The sequence below is a fragment of the Phyllostomus discolor genome, chromosome 4 (assembly GCF_004126475.2).
Source record: "Phyllostomus discolor isolate MPI-MPIP mPhyDis1 chromosome 4, mPhyDis1.pri.v3, whole genome shotgun sequence".
In the NCBI taxonomy this organism is placed as follows: Eukaryota; Metazoa; Chordata; class Mammalia; order Chiroptera; family Phyllostomidae; genus Phyllostomus; species Phyllostomus discolor.
Window position 1 is genome coordinate 24,728,674 of NC_040906.2, and position 24,222 is coordinate 24,752,895.

Consider the following 24,222-nt stretch of genomic DNA (forward strand, 5'->3'; position numbering starts at 1 on the left):
CCCCTCACCTTCTTTTCTGTTTCTACTTTTTGTTTCTGATGATTAAAATATACCAGCAGAAGCCTGGGCTAGAGTTTGGAATTGACCATTAACCATGTATCCATGGAACAGGTAGAATATAGCAGGTTCCTAAACCAATGAATTTAAGGGTCAGTGGCTAGATAAAATGAATAACTTTTCTAAATAGTTATATTTAGTTCAATAATCTTATTAATATATATCCCAGTAATATGTAATGGAGTCCAATAGTATATAGTGTAATAGACTTTCTAAATAGATATAGTCAAAATTTATCGAACCAGTACTGGTATAATTTTATTTCATCCACAAACAATTAACAGGAAATAGGATATACTCTTGTCCCTATTTTGCAGCAAGAAATACGATGCCTTGAAAAGTTTATACATTTGAATCAAGATTGTAGGAAGACCAAGCCATAGCCTCCAGTTTTCCCCAAACTGAATGCCTATGCAACTTCATGATCTTTGTAATATATTCTGTATATATCTCTATTTTAATGGAATACATTATACTGTAATTATTTGTGTATGAGACAGTTTCAGCTCTTTGACTGAGTTTCTTGAGGGTAAAGATAGTTTCTAAACTTGTTCGTCTGACCTAAGAAATACAACAGATGCTCTGTGAAAGCTTCCTACAAACACTGGTGAGTATCTCCTGGGAAATCAAGGCTGCTTAACTGGAGTACTGAGGAGCTATCTGCCACTTGCCACTTTCATTTCATAACTGTGGTATATCAGTAAATAAATATTTAGTATGTATATACTAAGTGCTTAAAATTACATTGGACAAAGTCTTATTTTGCATAATTAAGTCCAAATGGACACATTATTTACAAATACCTAGAAGAGAAAAAAGTTATCTTTGGGATTTACTAAGAGCAAGTAATTCCCTTTCTTTTCTGGGTTACTGGGTTGGTAAATTAGGGGATATGTACTTGCAGACACAGTGTGCCTTAATCAGTAAGATATTTGACAAAGTCTTCCCTGATGTCCATGGATGAACTGGAGAATACACACTGGATAAGAGTAGACTGGATTAATAACTAACTGAACACCCCAAAAGGTGTTGATTAATGGAGGTTTTGAGTGATGAGTTGCGGAGATTACATTTGACTTTGATTAACGATCTTATCAGTGATGTGGATGAGTCTACAATGATTAAATACAAGGATAATATAAAGCTAGGAAAAATAGCTAATGTATTGGAGGACAAAAATAAATACCTTAAAGTATTTTTATTGGTTACAACAATGGGCTAAACTTATAAGCAAATATTTAACTTGAATAAAGAGAATACCCTACATTTAAAAAATTATTTTACAAATGGTTGGATTTTTACAATACATTGAAGAAACTGGCTCGATAGCAACTCAAGTGAAAACAAAATGGAGTTTTAGTTAGAAAGTGCAATCTAAGCCACTAATGGCAACTGATATAAAAATTAAGTTCACAGTAATAAGTTTAAAGGATTAAGACCAACAGATGCAAGAGTCCTGTTGATTGCTCTGCTTTTCTGACCATATGTGAAATACAATGTTTATATATCTTCATGCCACACTCAACAGATGGCAATCATAAATTCTATAAACTTAGTAGAGTGTATTTAGAACTATAAGAGAAGAGTGTACTTTGCCCATACAGAGGGCTCACCTCAAGTACCCAGCTTAGGTGATAGGGGAGGTTGTGCCACTGGCCCTTCAGGCCACCTACTATATTAGGCCACACTAGCAAGACAGGGAGTCATAGCAGCTCTACCTAATACATAGAAACAAACACAGGAGGCTGCCAAAATAAGGAGACAAAGAAACATGGCTCATATGAAAGAACAGATCAAAACTCCAGAAAAAGAACTAAACATATGGAGATAAGCCATCTATCAGATACAGAGTTCAAAACACTGGTTATAAGGATGCTCAAGGAACCTGGTGAGGACCTCAACAGCATAGAAAAGACCTAGTTCGAAATGAAGGATACACTATTTGAATAAAAAACATTTTACAGGGAAAAAAGCATAGAGTGGATAAAGCCAAGAATCAAACATGATTTGATATGTATGAAAGCAAAAAACAACCAATCAGAACAACAAGAAGAAAAAAGAATCCAGAAAAAAAATGAGGATAGTATAAGCAGCCTATGGGACAACTTCAAGCATTCCAACATTGGCATCATAGAGGTGCCAGAAGGAGAAGAGAAAGAACATGAAATTGTGAATCTATTTGAAAAAAATGATGAAAGAAAAATTCCCTAATCTGATGAAGGAAATAGACACTCAAGCCCAGGAAACACAGAGTCCCAAACAAGATGGATGCAAAGAGGCCCACTCTGATACACATCATAATTAAAATGCCAAAGGTTAAAGATAGAGAGAATCTTAAAGGCAGCAAGAGAAAAGAAGTTAGTTACTTACAAGGGAGTTCCCATAAGACTGTCTGCTGATTTCTCAAAAGAACACATACACCTGGGGGAGTTAACACCTAAAAACATTTTTACTGATATGGTGTGTGATCAACCCACATGCCAAATAATCATGTGAACTTATGTAAAACTGCAACCATGTCAAATGTCACATTTTCTATTCTCCTTATTGGTACTATTCTAAATTTATTCAGACATGAAGCTTTAGTGTTCATACACTGTGGGAGCCGCTGGTGTGGCAGCTGGTGTCTCACCAGTGGAGACTAACACATTATAAACAGGACTTAACCCATGCTATGTTCGTATCCTGGATGACCAGTGCTGTGCGAATCCAGGCCTATGATTCTGTCATAGTGGCAGTGATTTTTTTTTAACTACCATCATTTACAGATGAATTCTTTCTAAGCAAACCTTTGCTTAGAAAGGCTGAAAGTTCAGGGCCAAACCTTGAGAAGCAGAGAGACAAGAGGCAGATGTTGCCTCTGTTAGGAAGCCACTGTGGACCACACACACAGGATGCATTGCTGTGATACAGAGACATATGGGCAAATAGAGGTTTAGTGATACCAAAGAAAAAGCAAAATGTAAAATTACACTTAACCGTCATGACATGTGAGGGTAAACCATCTCAGGCATTTAACAGCCAGTTGAATCCCAGGACTTATGTCTCATGTTAAAATCCTCAGTGATTCCCTCCCCTACTTCACCTCTGTCCCACATCTCAGGATGGAGTCCAAACTCCTCATCAAGAGTTTGTCATCCTTTTGCCTAGCTCTCTGACTCTCCCATCTGATAACTTGCCATGGACTCCTCTCACTCAGCTTTCTATTTTGTTGAGCTTCTTGTAGTTGCTCTAACACACCGGGCTTCTTCTTACCTCCACGCTGCTCTTTGTGCCTCCAACCCAACAGCTCTGGCTGCAGCAGTTGCCCCATGCTGTATGGTAGTGCTTTCCACACTGTGTTCTCACTGTGTGTTTACATTTTTGTAGCCTCCGTTGGACTGGAAGCTCCATAAGGAGGGGTAGGTATCCATCTTCCTCCTTTTTCCCTTATGAGTACCACACTGAACTCAGGTTTGGTACTGAGCAGACAAGAAATATTTGTTGAGTTATATGTGTCAGGTTGAGAAATAGCATCTTGGAGACATTAATTTATGGAAGGTCATGAAGTAGTATCTGGAAGATAACTGGACCCAGCTCAGCCTTATTCCCACGGCCCTGATTTAACCTGCTATTAAGAGGTTGGGAGCCCACCTGGATACCACTCTAAACCTAGTTATTTTGTAAGTGGAAGTCTGTACCCTTCATTCCTCTCATCTATTTTTCATCCATTTCCCCACCCTCTCCTCTGGCAACCGTCAATTTGTTCTTTGTGTGTCTGAGTCTGTTTCTACTTTGTTCATTTGTTTTGTGTTCCACATATAAGTAAAATCATGCAATATTTGTCTTTCTCTGTCTGATTTATCTCATTTAGCACAATACCTTTGTAGGTATTATGTTATCACAAATGGCAAGATTTCATTTTTGTTCATGGTTGGGTAATATTCCATTATAGCTTATATGAATATATACCATGTGTTCCTCATCCTTTCATCTGCTGATGGACATCTAGGTTATCTCTATAACTTGGCTATTGTAAGTAATGCTGCAGTGAACATAGGGGTGCATATGTCTTTTCAAATTAGTGCTTTTGTTTTCTTCAGATCAATACCCAGAGGTGGAATTGCTGGATCGTATGGTAGTCACAACCCTTCTTAACACAGATTTCTGGACGGCTACTACCCATCAACATGGATGAATAGGTTTTCCAGCCTCACTTCCTATCACTTTCTTTCCCAGGCTCACTCCATGTTCTGGATGCTTCTGAGCTTCCTTGATATATCATCATGCTCTTTCAGGTCACTTCAGCCTTGTCCACGCTAATTATTCTATAAGGAAGACAATTTTTCTACCAGATGTGGTCAGTTCTTACTAATCCTTCCAGAACCAGTTCCAATATCACTTCCTTTTGGAGACTTTTCCTGAGCAGCAGAGTTAGAAGAGAAAAGCTTCTTTTTCCCTCTGTGTACGGTGCATTGTAATGATCTATTTCCACGTGACTTCATCCCCTTCCAAAGAGAACATGACTTCCTGTAGCCTGGAACCATATCTCAGCCATCTTTGTATCTCCCCTAGGGCTTACTATAGTAGCTGGAACACAGTCGGTGCCAAACATACACATACTGAAAGAGTGAAAGACGGAGCAGAGGGTGAAAGCATGGCGGCCTCGAAGAGCACGTATAGTAGTGTTAGAGCTCACAGTTCCTACTGCAGGCCCTGTTGGGGACCCTTCCACCAACAGCTCTTTCCTTAGACTAGCCGGGTCCTGGTGTATCAGGAATGTTTATAAGATCATTGACGAAGGGCAGTAATAAAAGCAATGATAATGATAGTAGGTAAATTATTGAATGCTTATTATGTGCCAAGACATAAACTGCTTGCTTTGAAACTTGAAGAACAAGGAGGAAAGCAATCTTTAAATAAAATTAAAGATAAGGGCAGAATAAAGTAAGTTCTGAGTATAAAGAATCACACTTTGATCTTTTATCCCAACATATGACACCTGTCTAAACCTCCACTGAGAGAACTTCAGATCATTTATGAATGCAAAGAGGTCAGAGTCGAAGGGAAGACTGTGGCTTATGCACATATCTATGCTGGGCAGTAACTGCATATTTTTTCTGGCATCACTCTATAGTAGCTCCAGTTATGATTAGCCTACACAATTTCTTTCCTAGTCAAATCTCCATAGGTGAAAACTAGCTTCAGGGTAGTGTCTCCTAGTGTTCCAAAGAATAACCTTAAGATCTGGGGGCAGAAATCAGTGCTAGGTGACAAAAATTTGGGAGTGTTAAGTGCTGATTGTTGTATGATCCTCATAGAGACTGACAATGCATATGAGTATATTAAAGACAAAAAGACCACAGGAAAGAAACTTGTTCAGTGTTACTTAATCCGGAATTCCCCATAGCATTTGACTAGTGAACATTTTTTTCAACAGAACGCTTCATATTTATTTTCTTGGAATTAGAATTGAGGAACACTGGCTTTGGAAGTTCCTAGAAAAAGGTCTATGCTGGGATTCTAGCAGATGGTGATGAAGACCAGTCTGATTTAGAGAAAGTAAGATTTCCTACGGTCTGAGCCAGAAGAGACTCATGCTTGGTATTATCATTTACATGACAAAAATTCAACCCTATATAAAAGCTTGGGAGAAAGAGGCCAACTTTTAATCAGTTGTTTGAATTAACAGTTTAGTTATTACGGCTGTCTCACACAGTCATAGAAATTTATATTTTCATTTTATCCCAAAGAAAAACTTGACCATCTTTCTTTAATACTATCAACCTGCAAGCCTGACAGTAAGGATTAAAAATTGCTCCTTCCTTCCCACTTGGTTATTGGAAAGGCTCTGAAAGGTAATCAGTCTTGCGAAGCTACACTTTACAGTCTGCATAAAAATGCCATGATTCCCCTGCTTCTCCCCAACCTAATTGAAAGTGCATAATATCACCCAGCTGGGGAAATGTAAACGGTAAACATATGCAATATATCATACTATCACACAAAAGTTGGTTACTAATAGGACCAAAAGGAACCTGGAAAACGAGTCTTTCTTTCCATCTAGAATGAGAGCTCTTTGCGCCTTATACCCTTCCCCCTCCCCCTCCTCCCTCCAGACTTCAAGCTACAGCCAGATTAAACCAAGGTCAGTAAACTCATTCCTTGCCCGTGTAATTCTAAGGGTCACCTAACAATGTATATTGACTAACACTCTTTTATATCAGCCTTTCAAGAGATGAGGCATTTTACTTTTGGCAGGAGGTGGGGTTGGAGTCGTCTTGTTCACTACCTACTTCAATTGCATGACAGACGGTCCTATTATCTCTTTCCTTAGCTGCTGCACCTAAACATCCTTGGCCTTGTCACTTCTTATCTTTCTCTACTTCATCAAACTCCTATTGCCAAGATTATCTCCTTTTCTACCTCTGATCATCCATGAATATCTGTACAGGATCGCATTTTCCATGAGTAGAAAATCCCAGTCTTACTTTTCAACGTCCTGTACACCTCTGCAGTGATCTGATTCTGCTTCGATTATTACGCCTACTTAGAAGTCATCATCCCCTCCTCTGACTCCTCACTTCTTTTAAATAAGACAGTAGGGCTTTTAGGAGAAAGGACCATATTCCTTCAAAGTTTGCACCATTAGTCCTCTGTCACAATATTCCTTCACAAATCACTCCCTGTTGTACCATGAACTCAACTTCTACTACTCATTCATGTCATCTTATAACTGGCTATTGTTTTATTTTTGATAGCTGATACCTTACAGTTAGGTCAAAGCATAGCACTTGTCAAGGATACTGTGTCATTTCAGTTTTAATAGATTGAAGGATATGTTTTTTTCTGCTTCGGAAGTGGAGATGATTTGAAACTTACTGAATTAAAACAACATTCATCTTTCAATAAGTCATACTACCTGTCAACTGGCACTGGTGGATGGTATGGCTTGTTGACCTTGGCATAGAGACCCTCTAAGTGGTCTCTCTCTGGAGACAGTGGACGGCCATCTCGAGGATAAACCAGTGGTCCAGTCCGAGGGGGAGATGGCGACCTATAGACATTTGCTGATGCACATGGTTCCCGGAAGTGGTTCACTCTGGCATAATTGGGGTCCATTTCATCATCGTCCATATCATGCAATGATCCAATTGTACCAGTAGCATAATCAATGAGACCTCTTGCCTGCTTTTCCCTTAGCTCCTGATGTTTTGCTCCGATCCTGAAAATGTAGAAAAGATAGAGATATATGTGAGTTTATATGCTAATACGACACATTCTCCTGACTGTATGTTAATTCTTCCTAGTCACTTTCCTATATTCTCAAGACCATACCATGCAGAAATGTGAATAGCATATTCCACGGGATTATTTTTATATCTATGGCCTTTGTTACAGAGTCTTTACTTTTACAGCAATACTGTAGGTATTTCACCATCTTGCCCGCTGATGGCTAGGCTGATTGCAAAGTCACAGGCTGATTTTCATTAACATTCCTTCTCTGTAAGTGGGATGTGCTCATTCGTGAGAACAGTACATCTTTCGTGTGATATCATGGAGGCCTGCCTTGGAACAGGGATGCATGTTAAAAGAGCCCATCAGAATCTTATACTTTGCCTGCGATTTCAATTATTTGGCACCCTAGAGTTCCAGTGTATTCTTCTAAACAAAAGAGCTTGCAAAAATTGATTTGAATATGAAAAAGAAATAACAGAGGCTTTCTGGTCACTAAAAGCAGTTGGGATCAGATGTAATTTATAAGAGACTCTTAAGTTTTTTTGTTAAATAAATGGGAATCATTGTGTCTCATTATATAGGGACTAGGGATAGAGTAAAATAGTGAAGAAATTAATAGACTCCTGACAGAGATGAATTGGCACATATAAGTGAATTTAATACCATTACTGGCAGACCTCCATGGCGCTAAAGCCTTAAGTGATATTACAAAATGCTTCTGCTAATCAGTGTACTGTGTAGACTACTGGGAATGGGAGCAGAAAAGTACACTTAGGTGGATTCCAAATCCATCTGAATTTGGAGAATTTGACATTTAATCTGGAAAGTGTTAGATCAGCTCTCCTAGGTTCCCAGTTAGGTGTTAAAATGGAAAGGTCACTGTGCATCTTATTGGACAATGGTGATCGGATGGTGTCAGGAGGTTTTCGGTGCTAATGAGCAAAGAATGTAATCTTATACATCACTGGGCAAACGAGGTGTATTGTGTACAGGATGAGAGAGGGAAGATGATGAAAGAAAGACTTTTAACAAAGGACGGTGACAAACCCGAAGTCCTGGGCTCAGAGAATACAAGAGAGCTGTGGGCTAGAAGCGAAATGTCTATATACACTTGGCAGTGTGTACTGCAGGTTCAGATGAGCGAAAACAAAACCTGAACTCTCTCAGAATCTTCTCCTCTTCAAACAAAAACAGCTGTTTTTGCACGTGGCAGCTAGTTTTATTTTACAAAACATCAAACTCTTAGTAAAAATCTTTAAAAGCCATGTTCTTTCAAGGTATTTTCTCTTTTGGCAGAATGGCTTTTTTTTTTTTTTGAGTAGACAGGAGGGAAGGAGGAAAAAATATGAAATATGAAAAAAGGATAGGATGGGAATAAAAACAACCCAGCATCTATCCTCAAGTCACAACAAATGAAAATAAATGCCGGGACCCATCACTGCATATCTCTTTTGACTAGGTCAAGTCATGTACCTCACACTACACACATAAATAATTAGAAGAATTTATATTTTCGCAAAAGAGAGTTTGAATCTCCCAGACATTTTGAATGAAGATGAAAGGAAGATTACACAGTAGTTACCCGGGAAGAGACCCTGCCCATCCTCTTTCAATGTGTGTTAGTCCTAGATTTATGGATGTTTGTTTTGAATAATTTTTGATAAAGGAGATAACCTGCTCCATTCTGCGACAAAACAATCTTTCCAGGGACAGCGCCGACTGGATTATTAGAATGCTCGCTGCACTACGGCGATAGGGATGGATTTCCATTGCTAATAGAGTGCAGGACATCAATAAAGTTAGGGGGTGGGGTTCTGTGTGGTTACTGTCCCTCCTAAGTGGGATGCCTTCGAGAGAAATCATTCAGCAGAAAGATAAACATCTCATGGCTGCCCCATAGGGCTATACTTGTGCATTAATGAAGCAGGAAAACACCAAGCTTGACTTTTAAAAATCACAGAAACAGAACACGAGTATCCACATTCCTTTTTTCATCACTTTTCTGTCTTTGAGGTTTTCCTATTAAGTGTGCTGAGTATGCAGAGATTCTCAGATGAAAAGTACTCTGTGTATGCAGACCAATATTTTACCTTGTGATTTTCCTTTCTAAAACAAAACCACATTTCTCCTTGATCCTTTCCACACCATTAGGTGTTGCAGTAATAATTTCGTATTAGCCACTCAGTAGGTGCAATAGTAACTTCTCTGAACCATCATTATTACTCCATATATCAGGGTCTCTCAAGAGAAGGCAGACAAGGCAATCTCTGAAAAGGGGTGTCGGAGACAGAGGAGACTCAAGAGAGAAATGGAAAAAATGTATATATTATTATTTAATATATTATATAAATATAATGATGTTTATATTAGTATATAATGTAATAATATTAGTATAATATAATATCAGTATGTAATATAATAATATAATAGTACATATTGTATGAATACCTATTTATGTGTATATAAATATTATATATTATGTATATAAGTATATATATATATATATTTTTTTTTGCTTCGACTTCTTGCCCCAATTCAGCATGAGGTTTCTAATTCTTTATAGTCATTTCCACTTAGAGGTCTCCTTATTCCTGGGAACTCAACCTTTTAAGGTATCTATTTTTTAAAAATAGCCCTAGATAACATATCCTTTTTATTGGATGGTACCACCTGGTTCCCAGTTCTCACCAGTACTCTACCTTTAAATTGTTTAAATCTCTGTTTTCCCTTTTCACCTATGAAAACATAGATTCTTTTTTCCCATGACACATCTAGGATGCGTTCTTCTAATTCCCTCTCTCTAACCACAGTCCAGTATTTAGGCCTTAAACAGCCTACATCTGCATTGTCCAACACGGTAGTCATGAACTATATGATGCTATATAAATGGAAACTAATTACAATTAAATAAAATTTAAAACTCAGTTTTTCAGTTTCACAAACCACATTTCAAGTGCTCAGTAGCCACATGAGCTCATGAGTACTATATCGGATAGTGCGGTTAGACACTAATTCCATATGATATTACATTGGATTCAGGTGTATAACATAGTGACTTGACATTTATATACCTTGTGATGTGATATCCCACTTTAATCTGTACCTTAAAAGGCTGCTAGATTAATCTTCCTCAAAGGGAATTTCCATCATATCTCTGTCTGTCAGTTTCAATTCACAACAGCTCACCTGTTCTCCTTGCATATTTTAAATATATGACTCTATTTTCTTATGACAAAGTGTTGCTGTTGAAAAGTCAGATAATAATCTAATTTTATTTCTCTTGTAAATTTCTTATAAGAAACTTGCCCTTTTTGCTTATCTGGTCAAGTTCTTTTCTTTAAAGTCCAATAATCTTAGTAGAAAAGTCCTTTTGGGTTGATAATTTTCAATATGTATTTTTAAGTATATATTTTTTCTATCAGGGAGGATTCTTTAAATTTATATATTTTATTGTTACTGTTGAAGGATGCAAGATAAATATAAAAAAGTCAGTTTTATTTCACTATGTACTATAGTGAAATTAGACACTAAAATCAAGAAAACTATGCCATTTAAAATAGGATTAAAGAACATTGCAAACCTAAGGATAAATTTAACAAAAGATGTGTAAGTACTCTACACTGAAAACACAAAAAATATTGTTGAGAGAAATTATACAAGATTTAAATAAATGGAGTTTTATACTTCCTTCATGGATCAGGAAATGTCATTATTAAGATGTCAATTCATCTAAGTTTTTCTATAGATTAAATGCCATCCCTCTTACACTTCTAACAAGTTTATTTTCCAAGAATTAGCAATGTGATTTTAAAATTTAGATGGAAAGCTAAAGGGAAAAATAAAGCCAAAATACTTCTGAAAAATAAGGTTGGAAGACTCACATTGCTAACTTCAAGACCTACTATAGAGCTTCAGCAATTAAGCCAAAGGTCAGACACACAGATGAATGGAACAGAAGTCAGAGTCTAGTAACACACACACACACAAACACACATTTGGTGAGGTAATTTACAACAAATGTGCTGAAGTAATTCAATTAGAAGGAAAAATCTCTTCAACAAGTGGTGCTGAAAAATCAATAAAAGAAAAGTCGTCTCTGAGAAGAACCGTGGTCCCTACATAACACCACAGCAAACATCGATTCAAGATGGAAGATGAGCCTAAACATAAAGTCCACAACAATAAAGCTACTAGAATAAAATAAAGGGGATTATATGCACAACCTTGGGGTAGGCAAATATTTCTTAGAGAGAATACAAAATAATGAACCATAAAGGGAAACAAACATGAAAGGAAAAGGGAAAAACCAAAAAGAAAACATTCCCTCTAATTAAAACCTTTTCATTAAAAAGCATCAAGAAAATGACAGGCAGAGATCCGAGATGGCAGCAGAGTAGGTAGAAGCTACACTCTTCTCCACCCAGGACCAAAGAACCAAACTGGAATTACACCTAAAATATGGAACAATCAACCTGAATAACCAGCCCAGTTATATTCAGCCTTATAACTGAATAACCAGTTATAAGGCTAGCTGAACAGAAGTCTTATAACCAAGTATTTACAGAAAAGCCACATCAAGATGGGTAGAAACGGTGGAGATGCAGAAGGGATGGCCCTGCTCCTACAGGCAGTGGCTAAGAACCCAGAGAAATATCTCAACTGCAGAGGTTCCCCTTAAGGAGCTTGAGTGTCAATCCTGAGCCAGACTCCCAAGCCCAGAGCACCAGAGCCAGGAAGAGACACTCACAAAACATCTATCGCTTCTTGTATATGCTCTGACCAGGGGTCTAACCTGCAACCTTGGTATATGGCGATGACACTCTGGCCAATTGAGCTACCAGGCCAGGACCTAGTAAATATGCCTTAAGTTATGTCATATTAAGAAGCATACAACTCAGGCCGTCTTACTTGAATGACGCTCAGTTGACAAACTGATGCCTCCATTGCTCATTGGATCATTTCTTCCATTAGTGATTTTTGCCTGAATTATTTTATTAGAGGTTGCAAAATGATACTTTTTAAAAATACTTATTCCTTTTACATTTATTAGTTGGAGTTCTTCTATAAAGAAAAACTTTCCCTCAAAATTTTGGGTGTTTTGCTTACCCTAAATTGTGCATAGTACGGGGAAGGCAGGATAAATGCTCAGTTATTTTTAATTGCTGATTTGCAGAGTAAGGACTTAGTATTCTAGATGTTTCCGGTGGTGTCCAACGAGTTGTTAGCTACCTTTTGGGGGGAAGTGGGGAGAGTGAATATTATTGTGAACTTTATGTTTTAAAAAACTTCTATGTTTTCAATCAAGTGTACTCCTTACTCTTTTTGTTGTGGAAATTGGTCAAGATTTAGTCCAGGGGGGCACTTTATGTTGGCTCCTTTGTCCTCCTGATTTCACCCAGTTGTCATTAATGGCTTTTTTGCTATATGACAAACGAGCCACCCCAGGCTCCTGTTGAGTACTTTGTGTCCTTATCCTGAAAACAGCCACTTCTCCAAGGAATTCTTCTTCTTTTTGTTTTTGATGGGAAATTATCTCTAGAGAACACAGTCTGGGCCCTAGGATGGCTCATGCCATGGGTTGTCATTGCTTCTACTTCTTTTTTACAGACGCAGCTAGGACATATAACTTTTTGAAAAAAATCACAAGCCCATACTGATATTTTTGATTCAAATATAACATCACAGAATTTTGACCTTATTTTTAAGACAGTTATATTTGCTTCTGCTTTCTTTAAATGAAAAATCTTGATTCTTAATACCATTGGTATAATTATTTGTACCATTACACACGATTTTAAATACACATAGTTTTACAATAATAATACCAATATTACTAACAGACCATTGGATGGCAATTTAAGATGTTTGTAGCTCTATTTTTTGGTTAGAAAATATTCCACTAGATTTGTAGAGTCAAACTGCTATGTTCAAACATCACTTGAAGTAATTCATTTCTCTAAGTCGCTATGCAACCAATTTCTTTTACTGTAGGTTTATTTGTTTTGGTTTATTTTTGATATTTAGGGATTGCTTTTTTCCTTTGATTCCATTTCATTTGTTAAATATGTAAAACAACTGCGTATTAGCAAACAGAAAAAGACTGCATATTAGCAGACAGAGATCCTTCTCATTTAAAAAAAGTTTCATAGTAGTCTCCTATGTGAACATGCTTTTGTTTATCTAACGAATCACTATTCTTGGATGTTTGGGTATTTCCAATCTTTTACTATCACAAATAATGCTGTAATGATGAATCTTACACAAAAGTCAGTCCATATTTTTGCTATTGTGGCTTTCAGATGAATTCATAGAAGTAGGATAGCTGGGTCAAAGAGAAAGTCACATTTAATATTCCCAGATTATGACAAATTTCCTCCCATAATTGTTCTATTTTGCATTACCACCTGCACTGTAGAAGAATACCTATTTCTCTTCAGTCTCACCAACAAAACAGGTTCTTGAACTTTGAGATATTTGATAAACATAAGTGAGAAGTAATATTTCAGTGAAGTTTTAATTAGTCTGTCTCTTATTATGTGATGCTGAGTATCTTTTCATATGTTTAAGGGGCATTTTCATTTCCTCTTCTGTGAGGTGTCCATATCTTTTGCAGATTTTTCTAGCAGATTGTCATTTTTTTCCCCTCGATTTTTCAAAGACCTTTGTATAGCAGCAATATTAGCACTGTATCTGTGATATAAGTTGCACACATTTTTTCTGTTTGTCATTTGCCTTTAATAATTCCACTTCAAGTTATTGATCAGCATTCCATACTTTATACTTTACCATCAAACACTTTATAAAATGTTGTGACTTTTGCAAACTATTTCTTGATTGATTTGACTCATGCAGAATGAGTCAACAGTATAGTTCTGATCAACCCGCCCAGTGCTAGAAAGATGCAGCCACTGGAATTCTCTTTGTTGGCTACTGTGTGAGCCCAAACAACAGAGACACAGATGAATAGGCAGTAGAAGAGAAGGTTTGCTGCCTGTAGTGGTGACAGTCGCTGAGGTCAGAAAAGGCTTTTCAGGGGAGATCTATGGGGCAAAAGAAGGAGTATTGTGAAAAGAGATCACAAACTACCTGCTGAACAGCTTTCTTTTTGGACAGTGGAGATAATTTGTCCTGCTATCATTTCTGCTTTTATAATGGCAGCTGCAATTAGGTCACTACCATTATCCTTTGTTCCAGTGAACAGGCCCCGTTTCTTTAGCGTTTCCTTCTGAATGCCATTTTAAGCTGCAATATACCTGGCCAGGAAAAATTACAGCTATTTTTATTATTATTATTCCTACCAGCCAATATAGAGTCACATACAGTCTTTGTGATCAATGTTTCATCTTTTCAACAAAACTATTTTGACTGCATTAATATTTTTCACGACTTTCTTATTCCTGCCTGGGTGTCTGTAACATTTTCTAAACGATCTCTCCTTTTGTCCTGTGCATTTTTCTTGTCAGCCTAAAGCAGACCTGATGTGGAAAGGGAACTAGATTGATGGGATAATTCATCACTTATCTTGTAATACATAGGTAAATTTTCTGGAAAGTAAAATTCACATTCTATAATACTGACATGCAAATTCTTTAATGCTGTTAACGGAATCTTTTCAATGGACTTTTGCTTCCTGTTTTTCTTTTTGCACAGAGACTCGTGGCTATTGTGCCGGAATATGGATATGGTACGTGAATTTGTACTCGTGGTTCGTCAGATGTCATGAGGTAAGGGCAATGCAGATGCTCATGAATGCAGGCCAAGGCACTAACGTTTGCAAAGCCTGTGAGAGTCAGGTGTGGACTCCGAACACTCAAAAACTGGAGATCGCATCGCTGAGAGGGTCACCAGTTCTTTGTGTTGGTAGGATGACCATGGGAAAGATTTCATATCCCGCACAGTCCAGCTCCTACTGAATTTCCCACATTAAATGGTTTGTACGTATTTGACACTGGGCGCATTTCATATTCTAAAATCACGGCAATCATTTTCAATTCCTACCTGTTCGCTGTATTTTTTACAATGTCAAATGGCAAGATTCTCCAGTATTTCCCCATTGCTTCTAAATACTACTGTTTCAAGACAATTGCCATTCAGCAAAGGCTCTCTTATTATTGCAATTTACATTTTCCCTAAATTTATACCTTTCCCAGACCCATTAAACTTCCTCCATTGCTAATGTATTGAGTTCCTGTAATTTGTATTCTCATAATGCGGACAAATTTCTCAGAAGTGCTTAGTAAACATCTTTTAGCTTTCATTGGGGAATTAGCCCCCCAAGGGGGGAGAGGGGACGAATGACACAGTGCTTGCCATCTTCTCTGATAATGCAGGAGTCCCTTACGGCAACCCTAGACAGTCCCCCTACAAATGGTGACCTTAGGCCGTGGAGACATTCAAAGATGTCCAGGTTGCTGGCCAGACTTACATTGAAGAAAGCTGTAAGAATCCGCCCCTTTAAAGGGCACATGGACAAACACTAAGGGGAGGGTGGTAATGGGAAGGAAGAGGAGAGGGTTGGGTGGGTGGGCTGGATTGGGAGTAAAAGGGAGAAAACTGTACTTGAACAATGATTAAAATAAAATAAAAAAATTTAAAAAAAAATATAAAAAAAAAGAATCCACCCTTGAGAGGACTATGCTGGTTGAACAAAATTTACAAGTTATTGGTGTGCTTTATTCTTATTCTTTATGCTTATTGTTACAACATTTGTATGTAGCAAGCAATAGCCTTATGTATTTTTTATAATCCCCCCATTTATGTGTGTCTACTGTGGAAGGCAGAGGGAAAAGTAAGTTTTCTGTGTTAAAATTATCTGGATTACAGCGCTTTAATCCTAGGAACTGTCTGGGGTGATATCTGCAAAAATAAATGACTGGCCTTTGACATGCTGGTGCTTGCCATCATATGGAAAATAATGGGAATAAATCCCTAATGCTGACTGAGTTGCTGTACATCTACATAAACTTCCTGGGGAGAAAACAGGAAGAATCCAGAGAATAAGAGGAAACTAACTACATTTCCCTTTCCTTTCCTTCACACTCTTCTTTTCCATCCACTCTGTCACCTGGAATGTCACACCTAGCCAGTGCTCCCCTGAACGTGTCTTTGATCTTTGTCTCTAAAAGCTTGCTCACATGGAAATATGCTGATGCACAGGGACATGGGCATCCATCCACACCGCATAGGTGGCTCTATTTCCTTTGTTTTCTCAGCCGTAAATGTCAGATGTCTCAAGGTGATGGTCACAGAATTTTTGGGGAAAGGACTCTGGGTTTACAAAGAGCTCCAGAAGGATGATCAATGTCCACAAGGCCTGGGCATACCATGTATGGAGAGTGGACAAACCGAGTGTGGAACCACAACTGTATCGGAGACAGGAACGGCACATTTTGCACAGAATGTCTCTGTCATCACGTACTCTGCATGATGAGGTGTGTTAAAAGAAGCAGTAAAAAGAGGAGGGAACTCTTTTCCCTCCTGTTCCATCTATACCAGAGACTTTAAACAGGTCCGCAGAAATATTTTATTAAACCACTGCATGCTCTGCAGTGCTTGTTAGGATTGTTATTTTTGTCTTTTCAAGATTTTACTTTGTGCTGGAGAAACCATACAGACTATTCTCTGAAGTCCAGACACATGCCAAAAAATGGAACCTGTGAGTCAATTTGGTTTCTCTGGTTCCAACCAGAGAAACGTTTATTATTGAGCGTTTATTATGTACTCAAAACTATGCCAGGCAAGAGTAAAAGCACAGGGGACTTTGACAGGTGGGGGAATCACTGGCTTGTCCATCATGCCTGCAAACGCAGGTCCTCTCCTAATTCCAAAGTGATATCAACAGGGTCTCCTTAACAGGGGTCCAGTTCAAGATGAACTGGCACCAGGAGTATCCCTGTCGTCTGGCCCCCTTCATGTACAGGCTAGAATGGAACATGAGAAAAAGCTGACCACTACCTTTGATGATTATCCCCCCACACCCATCAGAGAAGGTCCAACAAGCTAATCCAGAGGGCACCCACTGTGTGTACAGTGATTCAGCCAATGAGCTGTCGGGCACTTAGTAAGAAGACAAGTACGAGGCATCACTCCATTCCTGCTCCAACGGATAATGAGGAGAAATGTTCAACCACAACCATTGGTTCCCACCTCGGTGTAGTTTGAGGGAGGCTATTTAAGGCAGCACATACCACCCGCACATAGTGTTGAAGATGACAGTGAGGATCTCTTATTTGCTATGAGAGCCAGTAGGTTTTTGCGCATGGGGCCTAATGTCTGATCTATCCTCATTTGTCCCTCCACAAAGACCAACAGACATTATGTCAGACATACTCTGTTGAGCGGTCATTCTCAGTTCTGACCACAGCATTCCATTACTCGACTGGCTCCCTATTCTTTGGTCCACCTCGTGGCTCTTTGCTCCAGGTTTTGTTTATAATTAACATAAGAAATCTCTTAGCAATTGAAAAGAGGTTTGGTTTATCTCCTCTCAGAACCATGAATTGCCAAAGGGACTGTAAACTTGCGAATAAGGGACAGGTTGACATTTTTTATTGCAGTTAGCAGGATACTGCAGTGGTCTGAGTGCTCAAATGTGGGGAAACAGCCTTCATTCCCTTCATTACTATGAGATTTAGACAGTCTCCACGTAATAGCAATAAAGAAGCATACATTTTAAAAGGGAGAAGGGTGTGGCTACAGATCTCCCTGCTGGAAAATCCATTCTTTACATAGCAGCTTGGATGATCAGGTAAAGAATGAAAGTGTAACTGCTTCTCTATTCGAACACTTCCATGTCTTCTTTAACACTCAGTTAACATTAGTCACCTCTCTATGACTTATGACGCTATATCTTCAGACACAAGTCCTCCTTGACTTGGGCTTCTGCCACTGTCTGTCTTAGTTACCTCACTCCAGGCCCGTGGCTTTATTTGCCTTAGGCTTGATTAGCACCTGCTGCTCTTTCTGTCCGAAACCCTCTGCCTTCAGGGCTTCCTGTGGCTGGCGCAGCACTGTGATTTGAGTCTCTGCATCTCAGACTGTATCTCAGACACCCTCCCCAGTCCCTTCTCCCTCTCACATTATTCTATTTTATTTTCTGTATAGTTATATCACTACATGATTTGGTCTCTTTCATTTATCTCTTTACAAGAATGTAGGCTTCACAAGATTAGGGACCTAGTTGCCCAACTATTGATGTGACCCCAACATCTACCACAGTGCTTGGCACATGGCAGGCACTTTTGAGGACAGTGGAAGCAGAGGCAGGCAGAGTCTAGGAGAGAAGGCCATGTGACAATGGAAACAAAGACTGGAAAGATGTACTTTGAAGATAAAGGAAGGAGCCACAAGCCAGGGCTGCAGGCAGCCCAAAAAGACGAGGAAATGCATTCTTCCCTAGAGTTTGCAGAAGGAATCAGGCAGCCTACAACTTGGCTTTATCTCAATGAGATCGATTTCTGAACAGTGGCCTCCAGAACTGTAAGAGAATCTAGTCTTTGTTGTTTTGAGCCACAAGGTTTGTGATAATTTGATACAGCAGCAATACAACAAAACTAATATGAATTATATATAAATAAATGGAATTGATAACTAAACGTGTTTAGGCAAGACCTATTTTCTTTCAGAGCCTGGGATGGTATGTCAACGTGTCTGTCTTGCAATGTAGAAATATACGCAATGAAACCAGCCTCACACCCTAGAGCACATAAAGGGATAAGGTAAGCCAAATGCTGGAAGCTGTCATACTATATGCCACTAACAGATTAAAATTAAAAATATATGTTTACTGTGGAACATAGAAGAAGGAACTGAAATGAATGGCTCTAAATGCAAACACAGTAATTTTATTGGAGACGTTACTGTGGGCTCCTGCGGGCACCACGCCTGCACAGGCCAGTCCTGGCCCATGGCACCTGCGACACCAGAAACGACACTCCAGGAGGAGAATTGTGGGTTTAAAAGAGCTGATGTCAGGCCCTTCCTAAAGATGTTTTCCTACTGTTTCCCCAAAATACATTACACAGTACACATTTTCTTTAGCATTCTTAATAACGGAAAACTTAAAGGTAAGCAGCAATTATTTTATTCCCTTTCTTAGAAAATCTACAGTGACCTGCTTGCAAATACACAGTGGAAGTTGTCCCAGAAGAACCTCTTGGTTCATTAAAATAACCAGCATATTCCAACAGGCATTCGTCCCTGAAATAATAACCATTCGCTTTCAATAAATTAATTATGGTTTTAATGAGTGAAATTTACATTTATGCTTCCGCCTTAAGATCTTCACAGAAGGTGGCCTCCTCGCCCTACGGTGCCACCGAAGCGAGGCCTTTTTCCTGGTAGCCCAGCGGCGGCTGATGGACATGCCGACCCGCCGCCGCTTCAGAAACGGAGGGGCAGGGTGGCGGAAGGAGCCAGGGAACCTGGGTTTGGAACGCAGGTCTGCCACGTTCTAATTTTGTGACCATGGGTGAATTATTTAACCCTCTGTCCCCTGTTAAATGAGAACTATGATAATACCTACGCAGAGGGAGAAGGCTAGATGACTTAGTACTACAACTAAAGCTGTTGGAAGAGTGTGGCTGGCACGTAACTGGCAGCGGTTGCTAGCGAGAACAGCAGCAGTCCTCCATCTCTGACATAGGCGAGGGGCAAGGAGAGAGGAGATGCTCAGGTGACCTTCACGTGCGCGCACGAGCAGCAGTGCCTGAAAAGCACGTGCGCAGTTCCTCCAGCTCCCTCCCAGTTCTACCTGGAACCCCAGATAGAGGAGATGCTTTCACTAACTGCTGTGTAATCTAGGTCGGTGAAATGCTCAGGGGGTGGGTGTGTTACGGCTCTTCGAATTTTTAGCTTGATTGAGAGCAAAGCAGAAAATGCTGCTGGTTTGAATCTGTTGGCCACAAATGTATCTAAAACATACTAATCCTTTAACCTATCCTAAGTGAAAGCACTGAACAGAGTGTTTTTTAGAAGACTGAGAACAGATAACACTTGAAGACCATCCTTCTCAGCTCCAATATTCATCCTGTAACACTTGAGATATTGAGGAGTCAGAGTGGAGAAGCTACACATTGGCTGTTAATTGACTTGATACATTCCATCTACACTTGCTGGCGCCTGGCCCGCGCCTGGCCCTGGGAAGTGTGGCTCATTTTCTCCTGATTCTCCTCCCACTCCCAGGAGTGCAGTGTTTGAGGGAATTATAAAAGAATCCAGTTGGCTGAGCCCAGGGTAAGGAGGTTTGCGTAGTATTACTAACCTGAAAGAGTTTAAAGGGTAAGAGAATTGTATGAAACATGGAACTCGCTTTTTCAGTTAGCCTGAGTTTTGTCATACCTGTACTGCTATATGGGGCAAAAGGGGGAAAAATGGCCTTTTGTTACCCTAGTTAGTTATTACAGTTTTTTATCAAAACTGTAACAAGTTCCATTTGCTCTACCTTTTTTGAATATGGTGTGTGTGTGTATAATTAAGAATATTTGTATATCTATATGCATATATCTCTCTCATATATTTGGAGTGCATAGACTTATATACAACTAGATAGTATGCAACCCACCTATCAACTGGTATATTTTGGCAAAATTTGAGCAGACTACTGGAAAATGAAGCTATCTGCCTGGCACAACTAACTGCTATTTTCCCAGAAAGTTTTGCCCTAGAATTTTCAGCTGTTGCCTCTGTCAGCTTTGGAGAAAGAAACTATAGTCAAAAGCACCCTGATTGCTTGGAAAATCCCTTAGATTTCAAATGAAAACTTTTCCAGAGTCTTACATTCTTCTCTAGTTAGCAGCAAAAATATCATATATTATTGATGGGATTAAGAATTTCAGCTTTCAAAAGTCTCTTCCAATATGCTGCACAGTTATGTTGTACTTTATAATTGATTGTAATGATTTCACTGCAAGTGTCTAGGTGTCCCGGACAATAAAGAAGCTCTGCTCCATGGTCTCGGCTCTGACACTATTTATTCACGGTGACTTCTCTGTGATTACACAGCAGTTTACAGGCCATCACACTATGTGTCAAAGTTTAAATTTATTGTAATTAGTTGTGTATTGGTTTCTCTCCCCTCTCTTAATCATGAACTTGTTGAGGACTAGGTTGTGTTTTACTCATCTCGAGATTTACTCACAGTGTCTAGCTCTTCAATTATTGCTCGCTGAATTATTGAAGAGCTCAGGCCAAAAATAATTAGGAAATCAAAAGTGAATCATAGCAAAAAGTATCTACCCAAATCCTCGAAGTGGAAAAGTTTCATGTAACTGTGATTTAACCTCAGATTCAAAAGCATGGTGGTGAATCCTGTGGGAAAAGATCTGGGGATGTAAAACAGATCTTGGTTCCCCAGGTGATCAAAAATATTAAAAGTAATCGAACTACAAATCTTTCTTATGTGCTTTTAGAACTGACACTGGAAACTATTCAACTGAAGTGACCAACTAAAGGTGACCTTTCACATAAGAAATGTGAAAAATTTAAAAAAGAAAAAGCAAATACAAGATGGCAGAGATTAGCAATAGCTTGTCCAAGCAAGTGCTGCCTGTTAGAAACAAGCATGCTTGTTAGATCTTAAAATTCACAGACAGTAAGTGGAACTCAACAAAGACCTCCGTTGAGGGCCCCTCCAAAGGCCAGCCTCTAGCACTCTTCCCATCTGACCGGTACCTAGGACTGTTAAACACAGAGCCGATTAAGAGACATTTCTGCAGTTCAGTGGAAGGTAGAGGCAGCTGAGTTGATCCTCCAAGGAACGCTGCAGCATGTGGGGATCAGGTGGAGGGTTACAAGGAAGAGATGCAAAGGGGTGTACTCAGTAAACTAGGGTTGGGATGGAATATGCCACCTTGTGTTTGTGCAGATGACACAGTCTGGTGTCCTCTCAGGTGCTCTCTCTGAAGATAGGGGTTCACTTGTTCCCTTAGCTTGAAGGCCTTTGTTCAAGAGAACACATTTTAGATGTTCACCTGGGGTTGGACCTCCTTTTCCTGCTTGAAAACAAACAAACAAAAAACAAGCAAAAATACCCCTAATCTCTGAGTCCTTAACATCTGTTATGGTACTTGGACCACAGTGAGCATGGACCGAATTTTGAATGTATCAACTGTCAATAGAAAGGTATAGTTAATGTCGTATCAACCTTATTCTCATGTTACCTTACTTATCTGAGCCAACCGACTATGTTCACCAAACAAAACGGAAAACCCACTTCTGCTCGGCGGCAGGTGCAGCCTTCAGGAATTCCAGGGATGATGCGTGGAAGGGGCATGCTGTGCTGGCTTCCCCACGTGGTGGTCCGCTCCCTGTACCCGGCCATTTCTCCTCTTTCCTTTCCCATACCTTCCCTTTCCTCCAAGTACTCAGTTCTCTTCATGAATAGTCTTTCATACAGTGCGTGAACTGATGCTCTACAATAATTGATTTAAAATGGAAAACTCCTGCTTTTCTAAGCAGTCAGGAATGATTATTGGATGCTTGAGAGGGGCTAAGAAGTGCAGGGCCGAGCACTAGTAAAACTGTACGCACGCTATCTCTCTATGTGAGTACCAATCTCACAAAGACAGGCGGACACATACAAACACACACGGCCTTTGTAGAGTTTCCAACATTAGATATTCCCACAAACAGTAAAACTTTCAGACAGCTCAGCTCTCTTAATACCAGAAAAATGTACTTTGATGCCACAAACTAATAAAACTTAAGCACTCCTCAGCTAGACTATGTCTGAAACTGCTTCTCATGTTTTGTTAGATGGAAAAATTCCTTTCCTATGTCATCTGATTATAAGGCAACGTAAAAACGAGTGTGTAAATAGAATCATAAACATGTCTGTGTAGTTTCATATGTTTTCAAATGCTCCAGAAAAGCTGTAAAAACATACTACACATTTTACTTTTAACTTGGGATATTTGGAAATCTTCCCCAATTTTCTCTTCTTAATTGGCATACTTTCAGCAAAATGTATTCCTCCTCTCCCGCTTGGAAGCAAAAGCTCTAAGAATATATTTGATAAGTTGAATTCCCATTTTGGTTCACACCCCATATTGGTGTATTGTGTCACTTTAAAAAAATTATCTGAACGTAGGCAGAGCCAAGCTGACGTAAACCGTGGCGGTGCGAGTGATGGCCACGGGCAGAGTTGATTTCGGACTGATCGATGAGGGCTGCGTGACTGGTTCCAGCCGAGTGTATATATTTCCTCTGAACAGTTCTCATCTTATAATGTGAATTGGTCAGTGCTATTAGGCATCCATTTTAATCTGAAGTCATATGCATATGTGAGGCAGGGAATATTTTAGCACAATGTCGGTTTTCTTGGCGCTGAAATTTTGTTTGTTGGTGGAAAGAAGAATTATGCTTTCTCAAGAACTGACTGCCCATTTCTTAACATTTTGTAAAATGTTCTGGTTTCACTTAAAGCCTTTTAGTGTTAGGCCTTACCTGTCCATCCTTTGAAATTGAGAAGGTAAATCTACAATTACTGAGGGTATAACTGATTGTTAAAAATTAGAAAACTTACTATAACAAGTTTTTAATCTGCTGTGTAAGAATATATAGCAACATATTCAATTTAATGTCAAAAGCAGCCAACTATAATACAAAAGCATTTTGTTAAAGCTATGATCTTGCTTTTCCAAAGTGGAATATTTAATGGTCTTTGCATAATTTTTTTCAATGTGCATTTGTTTATGTGACCATTACAAAACACAGCTCTGAAATTTCAAAGTTCAACCAGTAAATAACCCTCTCATGATTTTCTTATTACATCTACTATAACCAGATTAAAAAAAACATATGAGTTACACTATGCATTTTCTTGACTCTGGTTTTTTTCTTAAACAAAGTCGGCCTACTAAAATGTCCTTTGATTCTCATTCAGCTAAAATCTTATACTTTTCTGCAGACACATTATTTGGTTTGAACGTATCTTTAAATACCTTGAAT

At 38.9% G+C, this 24,222-nt stretch overlaps 1 protein-coding gene across 1 annotated transcript in view; it reads right to left on the reverse strand.

Annotated features, from left to right (window-relative positions):
• Positions 1-24,222, reverse strand: part of PARD3B (par-3 family cell polarity regulator beta) — a 972,625-nt gene that overhangs the window by 146,755 nt on the left and 801,648 nt on the right. Inside the window, exon 20 of the mRNA XM_028510082.2 lies at positions 6,959-7,261. Within this exon, the coding sequence (XP_028365883.1) occupies positions 6,959-7,261 (303 nt within the window). The remainder of the gene's footprint in view (positions 1-6,958; positions 7,262-24,222) is intronic.